Source organism: Suncus etruscus, chromosome 11 (genome assembly GCF_024139225.1).
Source record: "Suncus etruscus isolate mSunEtr1 chromosome 11, mSunEtr1.pri.cur, whole genome shotgun sequence".
Taxonomy (NCBI): domain Eukaryota; kingdom Metazoa; phylum Chordata; class Mammalia; order Eulipotyphla; family Soricidae; genus Suncus; species Suncus etruscus.
The window spans coordinates 83,568,674-83,590,954 of NC_064858.1; the positions used below are offsets into that span (position 1 = coordinate 83,568,674).

General features: G+C 33.1%; 3 protein-coding genes and 1 non-coding gene across 4 annotated transcripts in view; 3 read left to right on the top strand and 1 right to left on the bottom strand.

The window, feature by feature from the left end:
- DNAJC14 (DnaJ heat shock protein family (Hsp40) member C14) overlaps window positions 1-22,281 on the bottom strand; it is a 1,080,043-nt gene that overhangs the window by 254,959 nt on the left and 802,803 nt on the right. The gene's annotated exons all lie outside the window — the stretch shown is intronic.
- On the top strand, window positions 881-1,816 carry LOC126023006 (olfactory receptor 6C2-like). Its single transcript, XM_049784048.1, has one exon. The coding sequence runs from the start codon at window positions 881-883 to the stop codon at window positions 1,814-1,816; it is 936 nt and encodes a 311-aa protein (XP_049640005.1).
- LOC126023207 (small nucleolar RNA SNORA51) lies at window positions 8,439-8,570 on the top strand. The gene has a single exon (XR_007500410.1). It is a non-coding gene; the product is annotated as a small nucleolar RNA SNORA51 (small nucleolar RNA).
- LOC126023004 (olfactory receptor 6C2-like) lies at window positions 18,663-19,598 on the top strand. The gene has a single exon (XM_049784046.1). The coding sequence runs from the start codon at window positions 18,663-18,665 to the stop codon at window positions 19,596-19,598; it is 936 nt and encodes a 311-aa protein (XP_049640003.1).

The window sequence follows — 22,281 nt, forward strand, 5'->3', positions numbered from 1 at the left end:
GAAGATCCATTGTGTGTGTATTGTTTTTTCAACATCCATATTTGTAACATCACTCATTAGATGTCTCCATTCAAATATTTCTTAAAAAATAAACAGAACGATATTGGTTATATGTTACTTTCTATTTATTTATTAAATTTGCCTATGGTTTAATTTTAATATATAAAAACATTTTTAAAGTTAGTAATGCCCCCAGCTTTTAGAACTAAGGATAACACATGATGCATTTGCTACATGAGAAATAAATAAAAAGAATCAGTAGAGTACATCAATTATTTTCCATTGGTTTTAAATTTAACTATATATGTCTGTGTAAATATGTATATATGTTATATAGTCCAACTCTATCATTCTCTTTTGAAGGTTTTATTTTCAAGGCAAACCATTAATCTACCTCTCCGGTGTATTGACTATTACTATTTTGTGTTTTTAACTATTACTATCTTGTGTTTTAATGTTCCTTCACAATGTGAAAGAAAATTAACCATCATAAACAATCTTCCAGTTACAGACCAGAATTACAGAATAGTTAATGGATATATGTAGTACAAAAGAAATTTTGTTAATAAAATGTTGCATATAGTATACATTTTGTATGCATATAGTTCAACATTTTGATGAAAAAAAAATCTAATCAAAATTATAGGTTGAATTTTGTTATTTTTTTAGTTTAACCTGAAAATGGAAGAATTGGGTAGAGTCAAATGACATTGTTGCTATTTAAAATATTGTCAAATTGTCAGATTATTTGCATAGAGTAAATTAAAATATGAAAATCTTGATTGTGATAAAACTTATTAAATTATATTTTATCAGATAATAGAATCTAATAATAATCTCTGAATATTTTGGTGTGCAGGTTGAAAAGAAATAATCGGTGATGAAAAATTACACAATAACAACCTTCATACTTCTGGGACTAACAGATGACCCTAAACTGCAAGTTCCAATTTTTATCTTTCTATTTCTCACCTACATGATGAGTGTAACTGGGAATCTGACCATCATCACACTCACTTTTGTGGATCCTCACCTTAAAACACCCATGTACTATTTTTTACAAAATTTTTCCTTATTAGAAATCTCCTTCACGACAGCCTGTATTCCCAGATACTTGTACAGCATAGCAACAGGTGACAGGGTGATTACCTACAATTCTTGTATCACTGAAATGGTTTTAACTGACCTCCTTGCTATTACAGAATTCAATCTTCTTGCTGCCATGTCCTATGACCGTTATGTGGCCATCTGCAAACCCCTGCATTATGTGAATATCATGAATCGCAGAGTTTGTAGGAGATTAGTATTTTGCTGTTGGTTTTCTGGGTTGTTGCTCATAATTTCCCCACTTATTTTTGTATTAAAACTTAAATTCTGTGACTCAAATGTCATTGATCATTTTGTCTGTGATGCTTCTCCCTTTCTAAAGATATCATGTTCAGACACATGGTTTACAGAAACAACTGTTTTACTTTGTGCAGTGGTGACCCTCGTAGTGACCCTTCTGTGTGTAGTTTTGTCCTATACTTATATTATCAAGACAATATTAAGATTTCCATCTGCCCAGCAAAGAAAAAAGGCCTTTTCCACCTGTTCTTCCCATATGATTGTGGTTTCCCTCACCTATGGAAGTTGTATCTTCATTTATATGAATCCTGCAGCAAAGGACAATGTGACCATAAATAAGGTAGTTTCATTACTTATTTCTTCTATTTCACCTATGCTAAATCCATTTATATATACACTGAGAAATCAGCAAGTGAAGAAAGCCTTCAATGACTTAATAAAAAAAGTTGTAGCATTAATAATAAGGTAAATTAAATAGTAGTCCTAAATAAAGTAAACTGGATATTAAGTCATGTATTAAAGCTTATATATATATTTTTGGGCCACACCTGGTGACGCTCAGGGGTTACTCCTGGCTATGTGCTCAGAAGTCGCTCCTGGCTTGGGGGACCATATGGTATGCTGGGGGATCAAACCGCGGTCCGTCCTAGGCTAGCGCTGGCAAGGCAGACACCTTACCTCTAGCGCCACCACGCCAGCCCCAAAGCTTATATTTTTTATCTTTTCATAATATATACTCTTCTATTTCCATTCTTCTACTTAAATTTATTTGTTTCACCTTAGTTAGCTTCTTTTTTTCTTTGGTTTAGTATAAATTATTATTTTGTAATTTCTTATTCTGTACATTCTTATCCTAAGAAGACATGTATCAATAAAAATATGTCAAAAATCTCACAATGTTTTCATAAATAAATATTACCCTATAAATTAAGATCAACTTTAATATTAAAGAACCCTTTTAGTTTATTGTATAAAATTTCTGCTTACTTATTTAACAATCCATAAAATTATTCAAATAAGTATAAATTTAAATATATTAAAATATGGAACAGAATAAATGAAATTATGATGTAAATGTACAAGGGACAGCTGTAATAGAAAAGCATAATAGTACAATATATAAGACATTTGCCTCACATGCTACATATACTTCCACATATGGTCACCCAAGAGCTGTCAGGAGTGGTATCTGAGCTCAGATCCAGGAATAAGTCTGAGTACTGAGGCAATACAAGGGAAAAACAATATAGCTGAAAGTGAAGGTTAATCTGCAATGAGTTACACTGTATTAGTCTCCTCAATGACTCAGATTCCCAATAAAGCACAGAATAAAGGATAGAAAGAGGCAAGTTTCTAAATTATAGGTTACCATATTTGGGTTTATACTTCCATAAACATACATATTTGAATCCAATTAATGAAAGCATATACAGCTGTTAAAATAAATAAAAATTCAGTAGTATAAGTGTGAATTATTTTTTGTGAGGGGAATGCTTGCCTAATTTCATAAGAAAAATGTTTTTTTTCTTTTCTTGGCCTATGAACTGTAGTGAACATAGTGGAAAGCATAAGTTTCATTATCTAAAAGCAAGATTTACAACCAAGATATTATTAAAAATCTTCCAATACTACATAAAAATAATTATTGTACCTAAATGTGTCTCTTTGGAAGTTAAGGAATACTTAATACTGTGAAGAAAAGATATGTTTAAATGCAGCATATGATGCAAGCAAAACCTTACTCAGAAAAGTTCATCTAAAATTTATTATTTTTCAAAAAAAGATAAGTACTTATAACTATTCATTATAACAATTTTTAGACCCAGTGGTTAAGGCACTTGTGCGCACAGCCTAATCTGGTTTGGTTCCAGGACTGTATGTGGCCCCCTTAACACTGCCAGAAAAGATTCCAGAGCACCAAATCAAGTGTAAGCTCTGAAAACCATTATCTTAATCCAAAGCAAAATAATCTTCTAGCTTTGATGTGTTGGAATGTAGCAGGTCAATACATCAATATATAAATGTTAACACTATGTCAACCATGCTATATAAACTATATTTTTAAGAATTAATAAAAAGTAGATATGTGACTTTGTTTCAAAGAAAAGCATGTGTGAAACTGAGTTTATTAACAGTTTCAAATCCTAGGGTAGGGAGGATTCACATCTCCTCTGATAAAAGCCCAAGGATAGAGATCCAAGCAGAGCTAGCATGAACAAACTAAAAGGCCACGACAATAGAAGAAAACACACAAGTAAATAATTCTACAACCTATAAAATTAGGCCAAAATAGTTGCAACATATATTTCATAAATAATAGATTATTAAAGAAAGTCAAATGTTACATCTAAAAGTTTACTATTTTAGATTTATGTAATTAATATATTTTTTAGAAACTTGATTTTGGGGCCACACCTGTTGACGATCAGGGGTCACTCCTGGCTATTCTCTCAGAAGTCACCACTGGCTTGAGGGACCATATGGGACACAGGGAAATGTAACCAGGGTCCATCCTATGCTAGGGCTTGCAAGGCAGATGCCTTACTTCTAGCGCACCGTGCTGGTCCCTACTTTTCAGAAACTGCAACAAATATAGAAAGTAAAATAAATAGAAAAAATTAAGTTTTCTTAATTTTGGTACTGCTAAATCAGTACAAATTAAATAACCTAATTTTGTCTTAATATTTGATCCCAAGAGACTCATTAACACATTATAAGATAAAATGTTAAACAAATTTCCTAATAAAAATAGTTAGACCAGCTCAAATAAAAATCAGCAAAATAGGGTTATATTACAGGGCAACAGGATACCTCAATGGTATCCTTTTAAGCAGGATATCATAAGTTTGATCACTTCCACCATCATGCTAAATGGGGTTCAGTAGTGCCATTTGGGATATCTGACTCTACAGCAAAATATTCAGTGAGTAGTGCAAGAAATTATGTAAGGAATATAATCCAAATAAAGGGTGTGTGATTCACAGTCATGTATTTGTGTCCTGCATATAAAACAAAGAAAAAGAAAAAATTAAAATACATGAGATAGAATAAATGTATTGTATCATTCAAAGTTTAATTTATACACATTGAAATATAGATAATATATTAAATAGGTGACTTTGATTATAAAGATATAGATATATGAAAGATCTCAGAAAGCTACAGGAAGTGCATACAAATATATAATATATTACATATATTAAAATATATAAAATATAGTTGATTTTTTGTGTCAATAAATTAAGGAAAGGATATATCACACAAGTTTTGATTTTATAACAAACTATTAGTAGATGAATATCAGTAATTCTAAACTAAAATAGACTGATAATAAAATAAACTAATAAAATTAGTTAAAACTCTCTAAGGTAATATAGTGACAAACTACATATTAAATAGTAAAATAGCTATACTAATCTTGAATAAAATCATGAGAATAGATAAAGATATTCATTTGTATCACTGATATCTAAAATTCTTTATCATTATTAAACATTGTCACAAAAGATATAATAAAATAGATTACTAAAATATAATTATGTCACTATCGGAGTTAGAAGGTATAAAGCCATAATTTCTCCAGGTTTTACTTATTTTAAAGATTTTGAAGTTTCCTCATAATATAAAGTATCTTAATATTATGCACATTATAATGATTTGCATGTTCTTTTAAAATGCACGATAGTGATAAAGTGACAGTTTTATGAAATATTATATTATCCTGATGTCATTATATACCTAACATAATAAAATGTAATAGAAAATGTATAGACTTTCTAATTAAACAATTGACAACTTCAATAAATAAAAAACCTACAGAACAGAATTCAATTGATGCTTAGGGTTTAACTTATATATGGTAAGGAGAAAGAAACACAACAAAGAGAGCAAAAAGTAAACAAAACATGCAGTAATGAAAGCAAAAATAGACCTTTACTTTGGAGGGAGGCCACACCCAGCAAGGTTACTCTTGGTCATTCCTAGCAGGGCTTGGAGGATCAAATCAAACCCAGGCCTGCATCAGGCAAAGCTAATGCCCTACTTGCTGTACTAACTCTCCAGCCCTAGATTTTTGGATTTAAAAAGAAATTAGTAATTATCAGAAGAGAAGGAAGAGAAATTACTTTAATAAAAACAAAGGTACATTGAATATAAAATGAAACCACCTTTGCTAAACTTAATGGTAATATATAGGTGGTTATTTTCATGTATGCATAATGAACACTGAAATTTATATAATGTTAAGATGCAAGTTATTTCGAAAAGATTAATAAATGAGGGGGCCGGGAGGTGGCGCAAGAGGTAAGGTGCCTGCCTTGCCTGCGCTAGCCTTGGACGGACTGCGGTTCGATCCCCCGGCGTCCCATATGGTCCCCCAAGCCAGGAGTGACTTCTGAGCGCATAGCCAGGAGTAACCCCTGAGCGTTACCGGGTGTGGCCCAAAAACCAAAAAAAAAAAAAAAGATTTATAAATGATAGAATAGATAAAAAATGCTGAGAGATAGTTCAAGTGCTTGTATTGGATTCCCTTGATACTGGTATGTAACCCAAGAGCCATGCATGGTCCCCCAAACACTGATAGGGATCACTCAAGAGCCAGAATGCACTGTGAGTACTGCCATGTTTGGTTCAAAATCTAAAAAAAATAATTTTTAAATAAAATAAATAGCTTCAACTATAATAATGCAAATAAAAATATTTAAAACTGCTGTTGACAATAAAATAAATAGCAATGAATCCTAAAACAAAACATATATATGACTGCCACCACTCTCGCCCTGAATAGACCACATTTGACATCAAATTCTGACCTGTATTCTATTATTTTCTTTAAAGAACTATTTTAATCATTTCTGGAAGAACATCTACTGGTTAATTAATTTTGTCAATTTGTGTCTAATAAAAATGTTATTGGTGTTACATTTTTGAAAGTCGCATTCACTGAATGCAAGATTTTTCCAACAGGTTGTTGCTGCAGTGATTTTAGAGCACATCTGAGAGCCTTGAGAATGCATATTCAAGCTTATACTTGTCAGTGATGAAAAACCATCAGATGGTGGGAAATAAACAGGATTTCCTAAGTGCAAAGTCATGCTCTTCCAATAGAGCACTCATCAAATATTTAAATATTTTATTCAAATAACGTGACACTGGGCAGAGACTGGATGCTCCTTGTGCAGCCTGGGGAGTGGAGCAATCTAGATCTTAAGGAATAGTACTGAGAAATGCTGAACCCTTCTGTTGAGCACAGTCTACATAGGTGTGTTTTTCTTCTGTCAGTAATTTCTAATATCCTTATATGAGAGGCTATATAGGTTGTTGTTAATTATAGAAATTAATTTTAATTTTAAATTGGTCTGGCAGAATTGTGGTTTTAGTAGATCAAGCTGAAGGCACGAGGAGCACCTCACTCTGGGAGGGCAATTGTACCCCGATAAAGACACTGGGAAAATCTTGCAACAGCAAGGGAGATGCGAAAGCCTCTGCTCACCTAAAACAACCCACAGATCCAGGAAAAGATTATAAAACTCAAGCCAAAGAGAAATAACCCATGTATAATCATTCCCCATAAGAAAAAAATATAAGAACTCAGACCTGGACTCCACAAAGCAGGTAAAATCTTAAAACCATAAAATGGAGCTTCACTTCTAAAATTAGAACATTTTGATTACTAAGAATTTGCATCAAATTGAAGCTATTGATCCTCAATTAAGGAGCCAATGACAGGTGAGCTAGCCAGAAGGAGAGATTTGGAGAAAAGTTTCAGCATCAAGTCTCTGCCCAGGACCCCCCCCCCCCCGCTGACCAGTAGTGCTGGCCCTGTCCAGAGGAGAGAGCCAGAGGGATGTGACTTCTTCACTTCACTCTGTGGTCGGACACTTCTTGTACTTAGTGAATCCCCAAACAGTATGTAGAAAACACCAAACTGCAAGTGTGTCAATGGGGGAAACAACATAGACCTCCACCATGTTGATAGAATGAATGAAGATGGTAGCTCTGATGATCTAACAAGTACCAACAACCTATATAGCCTCTCAGTTAAGGATATTAGAAAAAATATGGAGGATGTTCAAAAAACTCAATGAAAATATAGAATATACGAAATGAACCTCAACAAAGACTCAGACATTATAAAAGTAGAAATGAGATAACTCCAAACTGAAGTTTTTAAACAGGGCTAGAAAAACCAGGAGACGAAATGAAAAACTCACTGGAAGGCCTCACAGGAAGAGAAACAATGGCTGAGGGCAGCAAATGTGAGCCGGATGATAAGCTGCATAATAAACCTATACAACAGAAGATACAGGGAAAGAACTTTAAAATAAGTGACCATAAAATGGGAAAAAGAACTTTAAAGGATGTGTATGGATGAAAATAGGAGTTTGGACTAAAGTCAACAGAAACAACATAAGCATCATTGGAGTCCGAAAGACCCAGAAAGAAAATCCCCATGAAAAATCAACATTCGAGGACATCATTGTAGAGAAGTTCTTTGAGCTAAAGAGTGCATGCAACCACATTTTGGATTCCCAAGAGGGCCAGCTAAAAGATTAAAAGAAAAACACCCGAAGACTCATTATAGTCACAAAGTTCAATGCTACAGATAGGGAAAGAATAATGAAGGCAGCATGATCAAAAAGGAAAATTGTATAAAAAGAAGCTTCCTTAAGATTTACAACAAATTTATCACAAACAACTCTCAAGGCCTGAAGAAAGTAGTAGAACATAGTGACAAAACTCAAATAAATGAATGTTTCACAAAAAATTCTTTACCCAGCCAGACTTACATTCATGTTTGAAGAAAAGATACACAGCTTCATGGATAAACAACAGCTCAGAAATTTTACAGACTCAAAAAATCAATTTGAAAAGAACTGAAAGCCTGTCTAAAATACAGGCCAGTGTGGGGTGGGGAGGAAGGACACTTGAGCTATTGGTGATGAGAATGTTGCACTGGTGAAGGTTTTTCTTTATATATATATATATATATATATATATATATATATATATATATATATATATGTGTGTGTGTGTGTGTGTGTGTGTGTGTGTGTGTGTATACATATATAAATAAAAAAAGAAAATATAAGAACTTCCAATGCTTACAACAGGTTGTGTTCTTTACGCTGACTATATAGACAGAGGATGTACAGTAAATGCACCCGATATACACCTCAATTCAGGCCCTTTGCCTTGTCTGTATTGTGAATTGGGGGACAAAAATGAAGGAAAAAAAAGAACTGAGTGGTCTATTTTAATGCAAGGCAAATCCATAAAACATACCAAATGCCTACAAAAATAAAACCCAATTCCATTACAATAATCTTTCTCAATGTCAATGAACTCAACTCACCACATAAGAAACTCTTAGAGTAAAAATAGATCAAAAAAAATGAATCCAATACTTTTTATCTACAATAAACACACCTGAATAGAGCAAACATAGACTACAAGTCAAAGGCTGAAAACAAGTAAACAACTAACTTACAAAGGGTGGGGTGTACATACGAATATCAGACGACACAGATTTTAGGCTAAAAAAATCTTATGAGACAAAGATGGACATTATTACTAATCAAGGAGTGTGTACACCATGAATAAATCACACTTCTAAACATATGTGCACAAATGATGGCCAGTCATCATTTAAATAATTAAAACAATAGTTGCTAAACTTGAAGAAAGACATCAGTATCAGCAGAGAATGGAATATTTTAACACAGCCTTATCACATCTTGATAGGTCAACCAAGATAAACTTAAAAATAATATACTGGTCTTAGTAAAAAAAAAGAAAAGAGTGACTTAAGATATATATATATACTCAAGCCTATTCCTCTGATCTGAAGGTCTGTCTTTTTTTTTTTTGGCATAAGAGTTTATTCAAGCATTCAGAGACATAATTTCCAAAATGCTGGTGACTTAAAGGTCTGTCTTTATTCCAATACCATGCTGTTTTGATAACTATTTCAGACCTGAAACCATAGGTGTATAGAACAACACATAGGTAAAACACTCCATGGCTTTGAAACTAAAGGCATCTTTAAGGAGGATACAGAACTCTCTAAACAAGTGGAAGCAGAAATAGACAGATGGGATTATATTAAGCTGAGAAGCTTCTGCACCTCAAAGAAAATAGTGCCCAGAATACAAGAGCCACCCACTGAGTGGGAAAAAATATTCACCCAATACCCATCAGTTAAGGGGCTGATATCCAACATATACAAGGAACTGACAGAACTTTACATGGAAAAAAAATCATGTAATCCCATCAAAAAGTGGGGAGAAGAAATGGACAGACACTTTGACAAAAAGGGAATACAAATGGGCAAAAGGCACATGAAAAAATGTTTCACATCATTAATCATCAGGGAGATGCAAATCAAATCAACTAAGATGTACCATCTCACACCACAGAGATTGGCACACATCACAAAGAATGAGAACAAGGAGTGTTGGCAGGGATATGGACATAAAAAAAATCTTATTCACTGCAGTCTAGTCCAACCTTTATGGAAAGCAGTATAGTGATTCCTCCAAAAGCTGGAAATAGAGCTCCCATAAGATCCAGCTATTCCTTGCAGCACTGTTTACAATAGCCAGACTCTGGATAGAGCCTAGATGCACCTCATAGATGAAAGACTAAAGAAACTGTGGTACATTTATACAATGGAATATTATGCCGCCATTAGAAGAGATGAATTCATAAAATTTTCCTATTCGTGGATGTATACAGAATCTATCATGCTGAGTGAAATAAGTCAAAGGTAGAGAGATAGACATAGAATGGTATCACTTATCTATGAGTTTTGAGAAAAATAAAAGATATTTGTACAATGGTTCTCAGAGACAAACAGAGGAGGACTGGAAGGTCTAGCTCACGACATGAAGCTCACCACAGAGAGTGATGGGTGCAGTTAGAGAAATAATTACACTGAGAACCATCATAAGAAAATGTGACTGAATGAGGAAAATAGAAAGCCTGTCTAGAGCAGAGGCTGAGGTGTGGTGGGGAGGAGGGACACTTGGGACATTGGTGATGGGAATGTTGCACTGCTGAAGGTTTATTTGTATAAAAATATATATGACAGTGAAGGAACAGAACTTCTAGAGCATCAAAGAAGGACTTTATCATATTGCTTTTCTTTTCTTCAAGCGGAACCACATAACTTGAACTGTCTAGTTCCGCCTCTCAAATTTAGGGGCAAATAATGGTTGGTACCAAGACCAAACAGTTGTATGATCACTACGTAGTAAGCTAGATACAGAGAGGAACACTTATACTAGCGGCCTGGGGAGAGGGGAAGGAGAAGGTTACGGGATGTAAGCTGGGGATGGCTGTGGAGGAAGGACAACTTTGTTGATGGAAATTGCCCTGATTCAATGTTAATACGTACCTAAAATATTACTGTGAAAGATGTGTAATCCACTTTGGTCAAAATAAAAATTATTTTAATATATATATTACAAAATAAAAGAAACTGAGATGAATTCATGTAAAAAATGAATTTCTAGTAAGTTGTTAATAAATAAAAAAAGAAATTAAATACCTGAACACTGAAAAACAATCCAAAAAGTCAATAAAAGAAAAAGTTGGATCTTTGAAATAATAAACAAGATTTATAAATCATTAGCAAGACTCACAAAGAAAGGGAAAGTGAAAAAAATAATAAATTCAGAGAGGAAAATGTAAAGGTCATTACAAACATTGCAAAAATTCAAAGAGTCCTTAGAGGCTACACTTAGAAGCTCTATGCCACAAAATAAGATAACTTCAATGAAATAGAAAATTGAATAAAATGATCTGAATATCTGAACAGACATATCAGTATTGAGAATATTAAAAGGATGATCCTTTACAAAAGCAAAATCCCAGGTCCAAATGGATTTACTAATGAATTCTTTCAGAACTTTAAAGAGAATGTAATACCAATACTTGTCAAACTCTTATAGAAAACTGAAAAAACATAAACACTCCCAAATAGTTGCTATGAAGCTAATATCACCCTGATATTTAAAACAAATACTAAACAAAAATACAAAAATACAGGCCCATATTCTAGATGAACATTGATGTAAAGATATTGAACAAAATACTAGCAACAACTCATCAAGAAGCTTATATGCCATGATCAGCTGAATTCATTCCAAGAATGCAAGTATAGTTCACATATAATTCAATCATTACATCATACACCATATCAATAAAAGTAAATACAAAATCTATACGATCATATCAGTAGTTCCACGGAATGGATAAACTCAAGGGGAACTCAGGAGGTACACCAGATGTATACCTAGATTACAGGTGTTGAGAGCTGAAATAACCATCACAGGCTTCCACAAAAGGCCCGCTGTGGACGCCTTTTTCCCTGGGTGGATAGATGAGGAATTCCATAAAAGATAAATCCATGCTTGTTATTACATTTTCTGTCATTATTTGGCTATCTCTTCTTTTGTAAAATTTCAGGCAAAATTATGGACTCAATCAAATTATTTGGCTCAGAAATTCCAGCACCAAAGAATACTAAGAGAAGCCCCTTTCTGGATAATATTTAGCACCTAAAAGCAAAGACAATATTTTTCTCTTTTTCAAATATGTCCTTGCAGCTTCAGTTTCTGGTAATCAAGGGCGTAACCAGAATACAGATACTGAGCTATTGACTCCTCTCAGAAAACGGGAGCCACACCTTAGGGGATTTGGCTCCTTCCTTTACTTGACCTCTAAAACAATAGACCCCAGCTCAGCCAAGATCATGTTCCTAGATATTTTCTACTTCCTAAAAATTCCTGATTTTACATTTGAAGTAAGCTTGCAAAGAGATTCCTTCTCCTTTGTAACTCAGAATTCTTACTGCTCATATCCATAGCTTAATTATTGTTTAGTGTTAAACTTTGCTTTATGGTTGTAAACATTCTCCTCTATACCTATCACTGGCTTTTCCACTTATAAAATCACCTGCTTAAAAATTAAACGTGTTGCGTTCCTGCCGGAAGACGTGTTGACCCCAAAGACTCTGTGTGTGGTTTCATTATTTCATATTTAATATTCGGCCACTCGTGCTACCATTTTTCCATTTGTGAAGGATTCATTCCCCACTAGAGATGCTGAGACGCAAGACACCTAAAGCACAGAAGACACTGAGAAAGCATTTGACAATAGTAATTTTAGAAACTCTCAACAAGATGGAAATTAAAGTAATTTTCTTCAATACTGTCAAAGGCATTTATCACAAACCAACTGCAAATATTGATACTCAATGGGAACAACTAAAATTTTTCCACTAAGATCTGACACAAGGCAAGGTTTCCACCTCTCACCACTTTATTTAATAGACTACTGAAGTACTTGCAATAGCAATTAGGCCAGTAAAAGACAGAAAGAACGGCCACATAAAAAGAAAGAAATTGAGCTCTAATAGCTTGTAGATGGCATGATTATCTAAAAAATCCTAAAGACTTCACAGAAAAAGCTTCTAGAAGCAACTTATTTGTATGGTGAAGTGGCAGACTATGAAGTTAATCACAAATTTTTTTGTTTTTCTATACACAAGTAATGAAAGATAAAAATTTATTTTTAAAAAAGATCCCATTACAACTGTGCCACAAAAATATTTAACTTTGATTGAATAAAATATGTGAAACAGCTATGTAAATAAAATTACAAAACACTGCTTCAAGAAATGTAAAAGAACACAATAAATGCAGACATATACGCTGCTCATAGATTGGGAGGATTAATATCATTAAAATATCAATAATTCCTAATGCATCATATAGATTTAATGAATTGCTATAAAAATTCTCATGACTATTTTCAACGAAGTGAACATGTTGCTCCTGAAATTCATATAGAGAAATACACATCATAAATAGCTGAAGCAATCTTTGGGAAAATAAAACAATGGGAGGAATCACTTGTCCAACTTTAAACTGTACTATAAAGCAGTAGTTATTAAAACAGTTTGTTATTAGAATCAAAACAGACCCTTAGATCAATGAACTAGATTTGAATATCTGGAAATGGACCCAAATATTTGCAAATAATTAATTTTTGATAAATAAGACAGAAATTCAAAGTGGAACAAGTAAAATCTCTTTAACAAGTGGTTCTGGGGAACTGGTCAGGTACATGCAAAAAATAATCTCGGACCCATCCTTAACACCAGGGACAAATATCAAATCAAAATGTATTAAATCCCTTGATATCATACTTGAAACAATAAAGTACATAGAGGAAAGCATAAGCATAAGATTTTATGACACTGAAGCTAAAGGAATCATCAAGGAGAAAACACATTCTTCATGTAAGTTAAAGCAAAAGGAATCTTCAAGGACAAAACACATTCTCCATGTAAATTAAAGCAAAGATAAGCAAATAGGACCACATTAAACTCAAAAGTTTCTGTTTCTCAATGGAAATAGTTATTAGGATACAAAGGCTATGCAGAAAATGGGAGAAACTTTTTATCCAATACCACTCAGATAAGGTATCTAAGATATACAAGGCATTGATTGAAATTTACAAAAAATATATAACCTCATCAAAACATGGAGATAAAAATGAACAGATATTTCCTCAAAGAAGAAATACAGATGGCCAAAAAGCACATAAAAAATGCTCCTCTTCACTAATCATCAGGGAGATGCAAATAAAAATAACTATGAGATATCTATTACAACCCAGAGTCTAGCTCACATCCGAAAAAGCAAGAGCAACCAGTATTGCCATGGATGCAGGGAGAAAGGCATTATTATTATCTACTGGTTGGAATGCAGACTGATCCAGCCTTGTTGGAAAACAATATAGACATTCCTCAAAATGCTAGATATTGAGCTTCCATATAACCTAGCAGTACCACTCCTGGGGATGTACAACATAAACAGTAAAACACAATAGAAAAATACTCCCTGCATTCTTATGTTCAGTGCAGCACTATATACAATGGCCAGAATCTGAACACAACACGCTGGTGCCTGAAAACAGATGAGTTAAAGAAACTGTGGTATATGTACACAATGGTATACTATGAAGCCATTAGGAGAAATAGAGTCATAAAATTTCCTTATTTATGAGTGAACATGGAGACTATTATGCTGAGTAATGTGTGCCAGAAGAAATTAGATATACATAGAATAATCTCATTTATTTGTGGGACATAGTAAAACAAAGATAGTAGGATTATAATATTCAGAAACAATATGGACAAATGGCAGGATGTCCAGAGCAGGGTGAAAAGTTTACCAGAAATAATAACAAATATGGCTAGAGTAGAAAAGGGTTTACTATGACAATGATTTATGGAACTGATAACTCTGGACAAGAACTCAGAGGTGAAAGTTAAGAAACAGCCTAAGTTTCTCTCCATTAACAATATTTCTAACTACTGTGTCAAAAGGGAGAGAAAAAGGGAGAGGCAGAGTGGAAGAGAGAGAGAGTAAATGAAGCACTTTGTCTTCCCTAGAGCAAGCTATGGGTGAGGGGATGGGCAAGAGAGATAAATGGAACATATTCTGAAGGGTGCATTGATTAAGGATGGTGTTAACTGTATGACTGAAGCGCAACAAAGAATAATTTTGTAACCACTGTGCTTAAATAAACTGATTTAAAATAGATTTGATGTTTTCATTTATTATATTCTTAAAACTAACCTAATTTAATTCTCATACAATTATAATGGAATGTAGAATTCAAATGATATGTTGAAAAAGTTTGTCAATTTTTTTTTGAAATTGAGATATCTAATTTAAGAATTAATCAATATACTTCACTTAAAAACCCATGAGAAATAAAATAATATTTCCATACAAATTAAGGGGAAAACGTCCAAATTGTCTTCATTTTATATGGGGAATGGAGTGGTATGTGCCTCACTCAGCATTGCTCAGGGATCATTCTTGGGACAACATGAAACTTCATATTCAGTTTCAGGGGTTGAACTACGGTGGGATAATTGCAGGACTGATAGCCTTGTATATTTCCCCTTCTCTTATACCTGTACTATCTTTCTAAAAAACCAGTATATGGAATTGTTTAAATTTGTATAAAAAATAGATTACTCTCTAGTGGTGGACAATTTATTAGTGATTGTCTAAAGAACAGAGGTGTAGTAAGAGAGGTACAAGTGATTCAAAATATGTCCAAGATCAGCTTTGGAGGTGATGTATTTGCTCTTGTTTATGTTTTCACAACAGCACATATGTCAAAGTATAAAAATTGTATGCTATGATTATGTGTAGTTAATTGCTGATTTTTCTTCATTGCCATGTTAAAGGAAAATAAATAAATGAACTAAATAACTTGAATATTACTGTCCTCTTTTCTCTAAAGACACGAAAGCCTCAGTAGCCTTTGTTAGTTGTTTGCTTTTGCCAAAAAAAAAAAAATTACTCCCAAAGATTCATTAGTGACTTTTGAATGTAAATCACTAAGGACCTTTTGTTTATTCAATAAGTTGAATAAGTCAAGACTCTACTATTCAAACCTCTGCCCCTGTCCAGCTTTTTCTAAGGAGAGCATTTTCCTATATCCCACTATCATGAAGATCACTTTCTCCTATCAAGTGTTAAAATATTCAAGAAAATACTTCTTAAATCTTTCATGAGAATGTCAATTAATTGTAGCAAGTAATTTTAGAGAAACTTCTCTATGTTTAAATAATATGATAGTATAAATATAGTTGTATGAACAAAATGATAAGATTTCACATAAAATAGTCACGAAATTAACCTTATAATTTTAAGTATTGATTTTAAACTACTAGAGGAAGTTATGATTGACTGTGAAAAAAGTAAGTATGATTTGTTTTTCAATTTATAGTATTTCCTCTTGTAAAATGTTAGCCATATTTAATCAAGAAGAAATAAATCACCAATAAAATAGTTTTGAAAATTACAATTATGTATTTTATAAAAATTAAAAGTTTATTAAATTTCACATTGTTAAGAGATGTAGATACAGATAAAATTAGTAAATAATAACTACCAAGAAATTATATAAGAATTAATTTCAAAATGGAAAGTGAAGTATTCATTGTGTGTGTATTTCTTTCAACATCCAGATAGTAACGTCACTCATTAGAAATCTTCATTCACATATTTCTTAAAAAAATAAACAGAACAGGGGCCGGGCAGTGGCGCTAGGGGTAAGGTGTCTGCCTTGCCAGTGCTAGCCTAGGACGGACTGTGGTTCGATCCCCTGGCTTCCCATATAGTCCCCCAAGCCAGGAGCGACTTCTGAGCGCATAGCCAGGAGTAACCCCTGAGCATCACCAGGTGTGGCCCAAAAAGCAAAAATAAGTATGTAAGTAAGTAAATAAATGAATAAATAAATAAATAAATAGAACAATATTGGTTATATGTTACTTTCAATTTATTTATTAAATTTTGCTATGGTTTAATTTTAATATATGAATATATTTTTTTTTGTGGTTTTTGGGTCACACCCGGCAGTGCTCAGGGGTTATTCCTGGCTCCAGGCTCAGAAATTGCTCCTGGCAGGCACAGGGGACCATATGGGACGCCGGGATTTGAACCGATGACCTCCTGCATGAAAGGCAAACGCCTTACCTCCATGCTATCTCTCCGGCCCCGATATGAATATATTTTTAACGTTAGTAATGCCCCCAACTCTTTGAACTAAGGTTAACACATGATGCATATGCCACATGAGATATAAATAAAAAGAATCAGTAGGGTACACCAATTATTTTCCATTGCGTTTAAATTTAATTTAACTGAATATGTTTGTGTAAATATGTATATATGTTTATGTATAGTGTAACTCCATCGTTTTCTTTTGAAGGCAAACTATTATTCTGCCTCTCCTGTGTATTGATTATTACCATCTTGTGTTTTTAACAGTATAAATTGGGCAAATATTAGATAAAGTTTTCAATAAATAAAATATTTTTTAAAATTATTAGAGCAACATTGGCCACAAAAATGACAGTTTCAAAGAGAAGTTTTCAAATTCTAATATAAAATGATCAGCAATGAGAAATTAGTTGAAATTTTAAAGGTTGCACATAACGCACTGTAGTTATTAATTATTTCTATGAATTAAGTTAATGGGGCAAATACTGTAGATAAACTTTTTTACAACATATATTCTAAAAACCCATATTCTAATAGTTTTTAAAAATAGTAATGAGTAAAGAAACATTCTCCCCTGGACTTCAGGCCTTCCCTGGGCGCCGGTCTAGGTGGAATCTATAGGGGTCAACAGGCTTTCCCCCTATCCCTACACTAATGGGAATGCTATCTGGGAGGAGGGCGGGCCGTTCTAGCACTGGTTTATGTTGGTACAGTCAGTGGAAATTTTTTCTCCTTGTTTTCATATTGATAGTATTGTATGCATATATTCTATATATCCATAATATCCATCTTGTATTGGGACCTTGATACTGCCCTACAAAGCTCATTTCTAATATTTTACTGCCTCAGTCCCAACCCTTACTTCCCCCCATTTTCCCATGTAGGTACAGCTAATGACATGCAGCTCGCCACATAGAGTGATAAGTGCAGTTAGAGAAATAACTACACTGAAAACTATGATAACAATGTGAATGAATGAGGGAAAAAGAAAGCCTGTTTCGAGTACAGGTGTGGGTGAGATGGGGAGTAGGTAGATCTGGGAAATTGGTGGTGGGAATCCTGCACTGGTGAAGGGGGGTGTTCTTTACATGATTGTAATCATACAACTACAATTATATTTGTAATCACGGTGTTTAAATAAAGATAATTTAAAAAAAACATTATAAAAATATTATTATATTATTATCATATATTATATAATGTATATCATATATATCATATTAAATATTATTATATTACTTATTGAGAGACCAGAGAAGCAGTAATAGTTTTTGGAACATTAATAATGTTCCTTCACAATGTGAAAGAAAAATAACCATCACAAAAAATCTTCCAGTTACAGACCTAAATTACAGAATAGTTCATGGATATATATAGTACAAATGAAATTTGGTTAAGACAATATTGCATATAGTATATATTTTGTTTGCATGTAGATCAACATTTTGATGAGAAAAAAATCTAATCAAAATTATAGGTTGAATTTTCTGATTTTTTTTTTAGTTTAACCTGGAAATGGAAGAATTGGGTAGAGTCAAATGACATTTTTGCAACTTACAATAAAGTCAAATAGTCAGAGTGATTATTTGCGTAGAATAAATTAAAATATGAAAATCTAGATTGTGATAAGCTGGTTGAATTATATATGTTATCAAATAATAGAATCTAACGATAATCTCTGAATAATTTGGTGTGCAGGTTGAAAAGAAATCATCGGTGATGAAAAATTACACAATAACAACCTTCATACTTCTGGGACTAACAGATGATCCTAAACTGCAAATTCCAATTTTTATCTTTCTATTTCTCACCTACATGGTGAGTGTAATTGGGAACCTGACCATCATCACACTCACTTTTGTGGATCCTCACCTTAAAACACCCATGTACTATTTTTTACAAAATTTTTCTTTATTAGAAATCTCCTTCACATCAGCCTGTATTCCCAGATACTTGTATAGCATAGCAACAGGTGACAGGACTATTACCTACAATTCTTGTATCACTGAAATGGTTTTAGCTGACCTCTTTGCTGTTACAGAATTTTATCTGCTTGCTGCCATGTCCTATGACCGTTATGTAGCCATCTGCAAACCCCTGCATTATGTGAATATAATGAGTCGCAAAGTTTGTAGGAGATTAGTATTTTGCTGTTGGTTGTCTGGGTTGTTGGTTATAATTCCCCCACTTATTTTGATATTAAAACTTAAATTCTGTGACTCAAATGTCATTGATCATTTTCTCTGTGATGCTTCTCCCTTTCTAAAGATATCATGTTCAGACACATGGTTCATAGAAACAACTGTTTTGATTTGTGCAGTGATCACCCTCTTAGTGACCCTTCTGTGTGTAGTTTTGTCCTATACTTATATTATCAAGACAATATTAAGATTTCCATCTGCCCAGCAAAGAAAAAAGGCCTTTTCCACCTGTTCTTCCCATATGATTGTGGTTTCCCTTACCTATGGAAGTTGTATCTTCATTTATATGAATCCTGCAGCAAAGGAAAATGTGACCATAAATAAGGTAGTTTTATTACTTCTTTCTTCCATTTCACCTATGCTAAATCCATTTATATATACACTGAGAAATCAGCAAGTGAAGAAAGCCTTCAATGACTCAATAAAAAGAGTTGTAGCATTAATAAAGAGGTAAATAAAAGAGCAGTCCTAAATAAGGAAAATGGATATTAATGCATGCATAAAGCTTATATTTTATCTTTTAATAACATATACTATTCTATTTCTATTTTATTTAGATTTATTTGTTTCACCTTAGTTACTCCTTTTATCCTTTGTTTTAATATAATTTATTATTCTGTAATTTATTATGCTGTACATTCTTACCCTGTGAAGACATGTTTCAATAAAAAGTATGCCAAAATATCTCACAATTTTTCATAAATAAATTTTACCCTATAAAATTAAGATAAAGATAGAAGAACCTTTTGATGTATGGTATAAAACTTCTCCTTACTTATTTAACTATCCATAAAATTATTCAAATTAGTACATATTAAATATGATAAAATATTGAACAGAATATATAAAATTATTATGTAAAAGTACAAGGGACAGCTGTAAGAGAAGAGCATAATAGTACAATTGGTAAGACATTTTCCTCACATGCGACATATAGTACCACATATGGTCACCCAAGAGCTGTCAAGGGTAGTTTCTGAGCTCAGATCCAGGTATAAGTCTGATTACTGCTGGCAATAAAAGGGAAAAACAATATAGCTTAAAGTTAAGGTTAATATGCAATGAATTACACTGTACTAGTCACCTCTATGACTCAGATTCCAAATAAAGCACTGAAAAAGTATAGAAAGAGGCAAGTTTCTAAATTATAGGTTACTGTGTGATGGTTTATAAAATTATGATGTAAAAGTACAAGGGACAGCTGTAAGAGAAGAGCATAAATATAAAAATAGAGCATATATGTAAAAATAAATCCAATTAATGAAAGCACATAAAACTATTAGAATAAAAATCCAGCACTGTAAGTGTAAATTATTTTTTGGGAGGGAATTGGTTGCCTACTTTCATGAGAAGAATGTTTTTATCTTTTCTTGGGCTATGAACTATAGTGCATGTAGTGGAAAGCATGTTTCTTTATCTAAAAGCAAGATTTACAATCCAGATATTATTAAAAATCTTCCAATACTATATAAAAATAATTTGTGTATCTAAATGTACTTCTTTGGAAGTTAAGGAATACATAATACAGTGAAGGAAAGATATGTCTAAATGCAGCATATGATGAAAGCAAAATCTTAGAAAAGTTTATCTAAAATTTATTTATGATTTTTCAGAAAATATAAGTACTTTTAACTATTCATTATAACAATTTTTAGATCCAGTGGTTAAGGCACTTGTGCACACAGCCTAATCTGGTTTGGTTCCAGAACTATATGTGACCCCCTGAACACTGCCAGGAGAGATTCCTGAGCACAAAACTAAGTGTAAACTCCGAAAACCGTTAGCTTAATCCAATGCAAAATAATCTTCTAGCTTTGATGTGTTGGAATGCAGCAGATCAGTACATCAATATATAAATGTTAGCACTATGTCAACCATGCTATATAAACTCTATTTTTAAGAATTAATAAAAACTTGGAGCCGGATAGATAGCATGGAGGTAAGGCATTTGCCTTGGATGCATATGGTGGTGATTGAATCCCTACATCCATATGGTTCCCCGAGCCTGCCAGGAGCGATCTCTGAGCATAGAGCCAGGAGTAATTTTGAGAGCTGCTGGGTGTGACCCCCCAAAACGAAACAAACAAACACAAAAAGTATTAATAAAAACTATATATGTGACTTTTTCTCAAAGAAAAGCATGTGTGAAACTGAGTCTATTTCCAGTTTCACATCTCCTCTGATAGAAGCCCAAGGATAGAGAGCCAGGCAGAGCTAGCAAGAATAAAGTGAGAGGCCACCACAACAGAAGAAAACACACAAGTAAATAAATCTACAACCTATAAAATTAGGCCAAAATAGTTACAACTAATATTTCATAAATAGTAGTTAATTAAAGAAATTCAAATGATACATCTAAAAGTTTACTTTTTAGATTCAAGGTAATTAACATATTGTTCAGAAACTTTTTTTTTTTGGCCACACCCGTTGTTGCTCAGGGGTCACTCCTGGCTATCCGCTCAGAAATAGCTCCTGGCTTGGGGGACCATATGGGATGCCGGGGAATGGAACCTTGGATGGAATCTTGGTCCTTCCTAGGCTAGCTCTTGCAAGGCAGACGCCTTCTCTATAGCGCCACTGTGCCGGCCCCTATTTTCAGAAACTTTAACAAATATAGAAAGTAAAATAAAAAGAAGAAATTAAGTTGTCTTAATTTTGGTACTGCTAAATCAGTTCAAATTAAATAACCTAATTTTGTCTTAGTATTTGACTCTCAAGAGACTTATTAACACATTATAAGATAAAATGTAAACAAATTCCCTAATAGAAATAGGTAGACCAGCTCAAATAAAAATCAACGAAATAGGATTATATTATGGGGCAACAGGATACCTTAATGGTATCCTTTTAAGCATGAGATCGAAAACTTGATCACTTCCACCATCATGCTAAATGGGGTTCAGTAGTGCCATTTGGGTTATCTGACTACAGCAAAATGTTCTAAAAGGAAGTAGTAGTGCAACAAATTGTGTAAGGAATACAATCCAAATATAGGGTGTGTGATTCACAGCCATGTATTTGTGTCGTGTATATAAAACAGAAAAAGAAAAAATTAAAATACATGACATAGAATAACTGCATTATATCATTCAAAATTTTAATTTATACACATTGAAAGATAGTGAATATATTAAATA

Coding starts and splice junctions, on each gene's coding strand:
- LOC126023006 (XM_049784048.1), top strand. CDS start 881: ATGAAAAATTACACAATAACAACCTTCATACTTCTGGGACTAACAGAT.
- LOC126023004 (XM_049784046.1), top strand. CDS start 18,663: ATGAAAAATTACACAATAACAACCTTCATACTTCTGGGACTAACAGAT.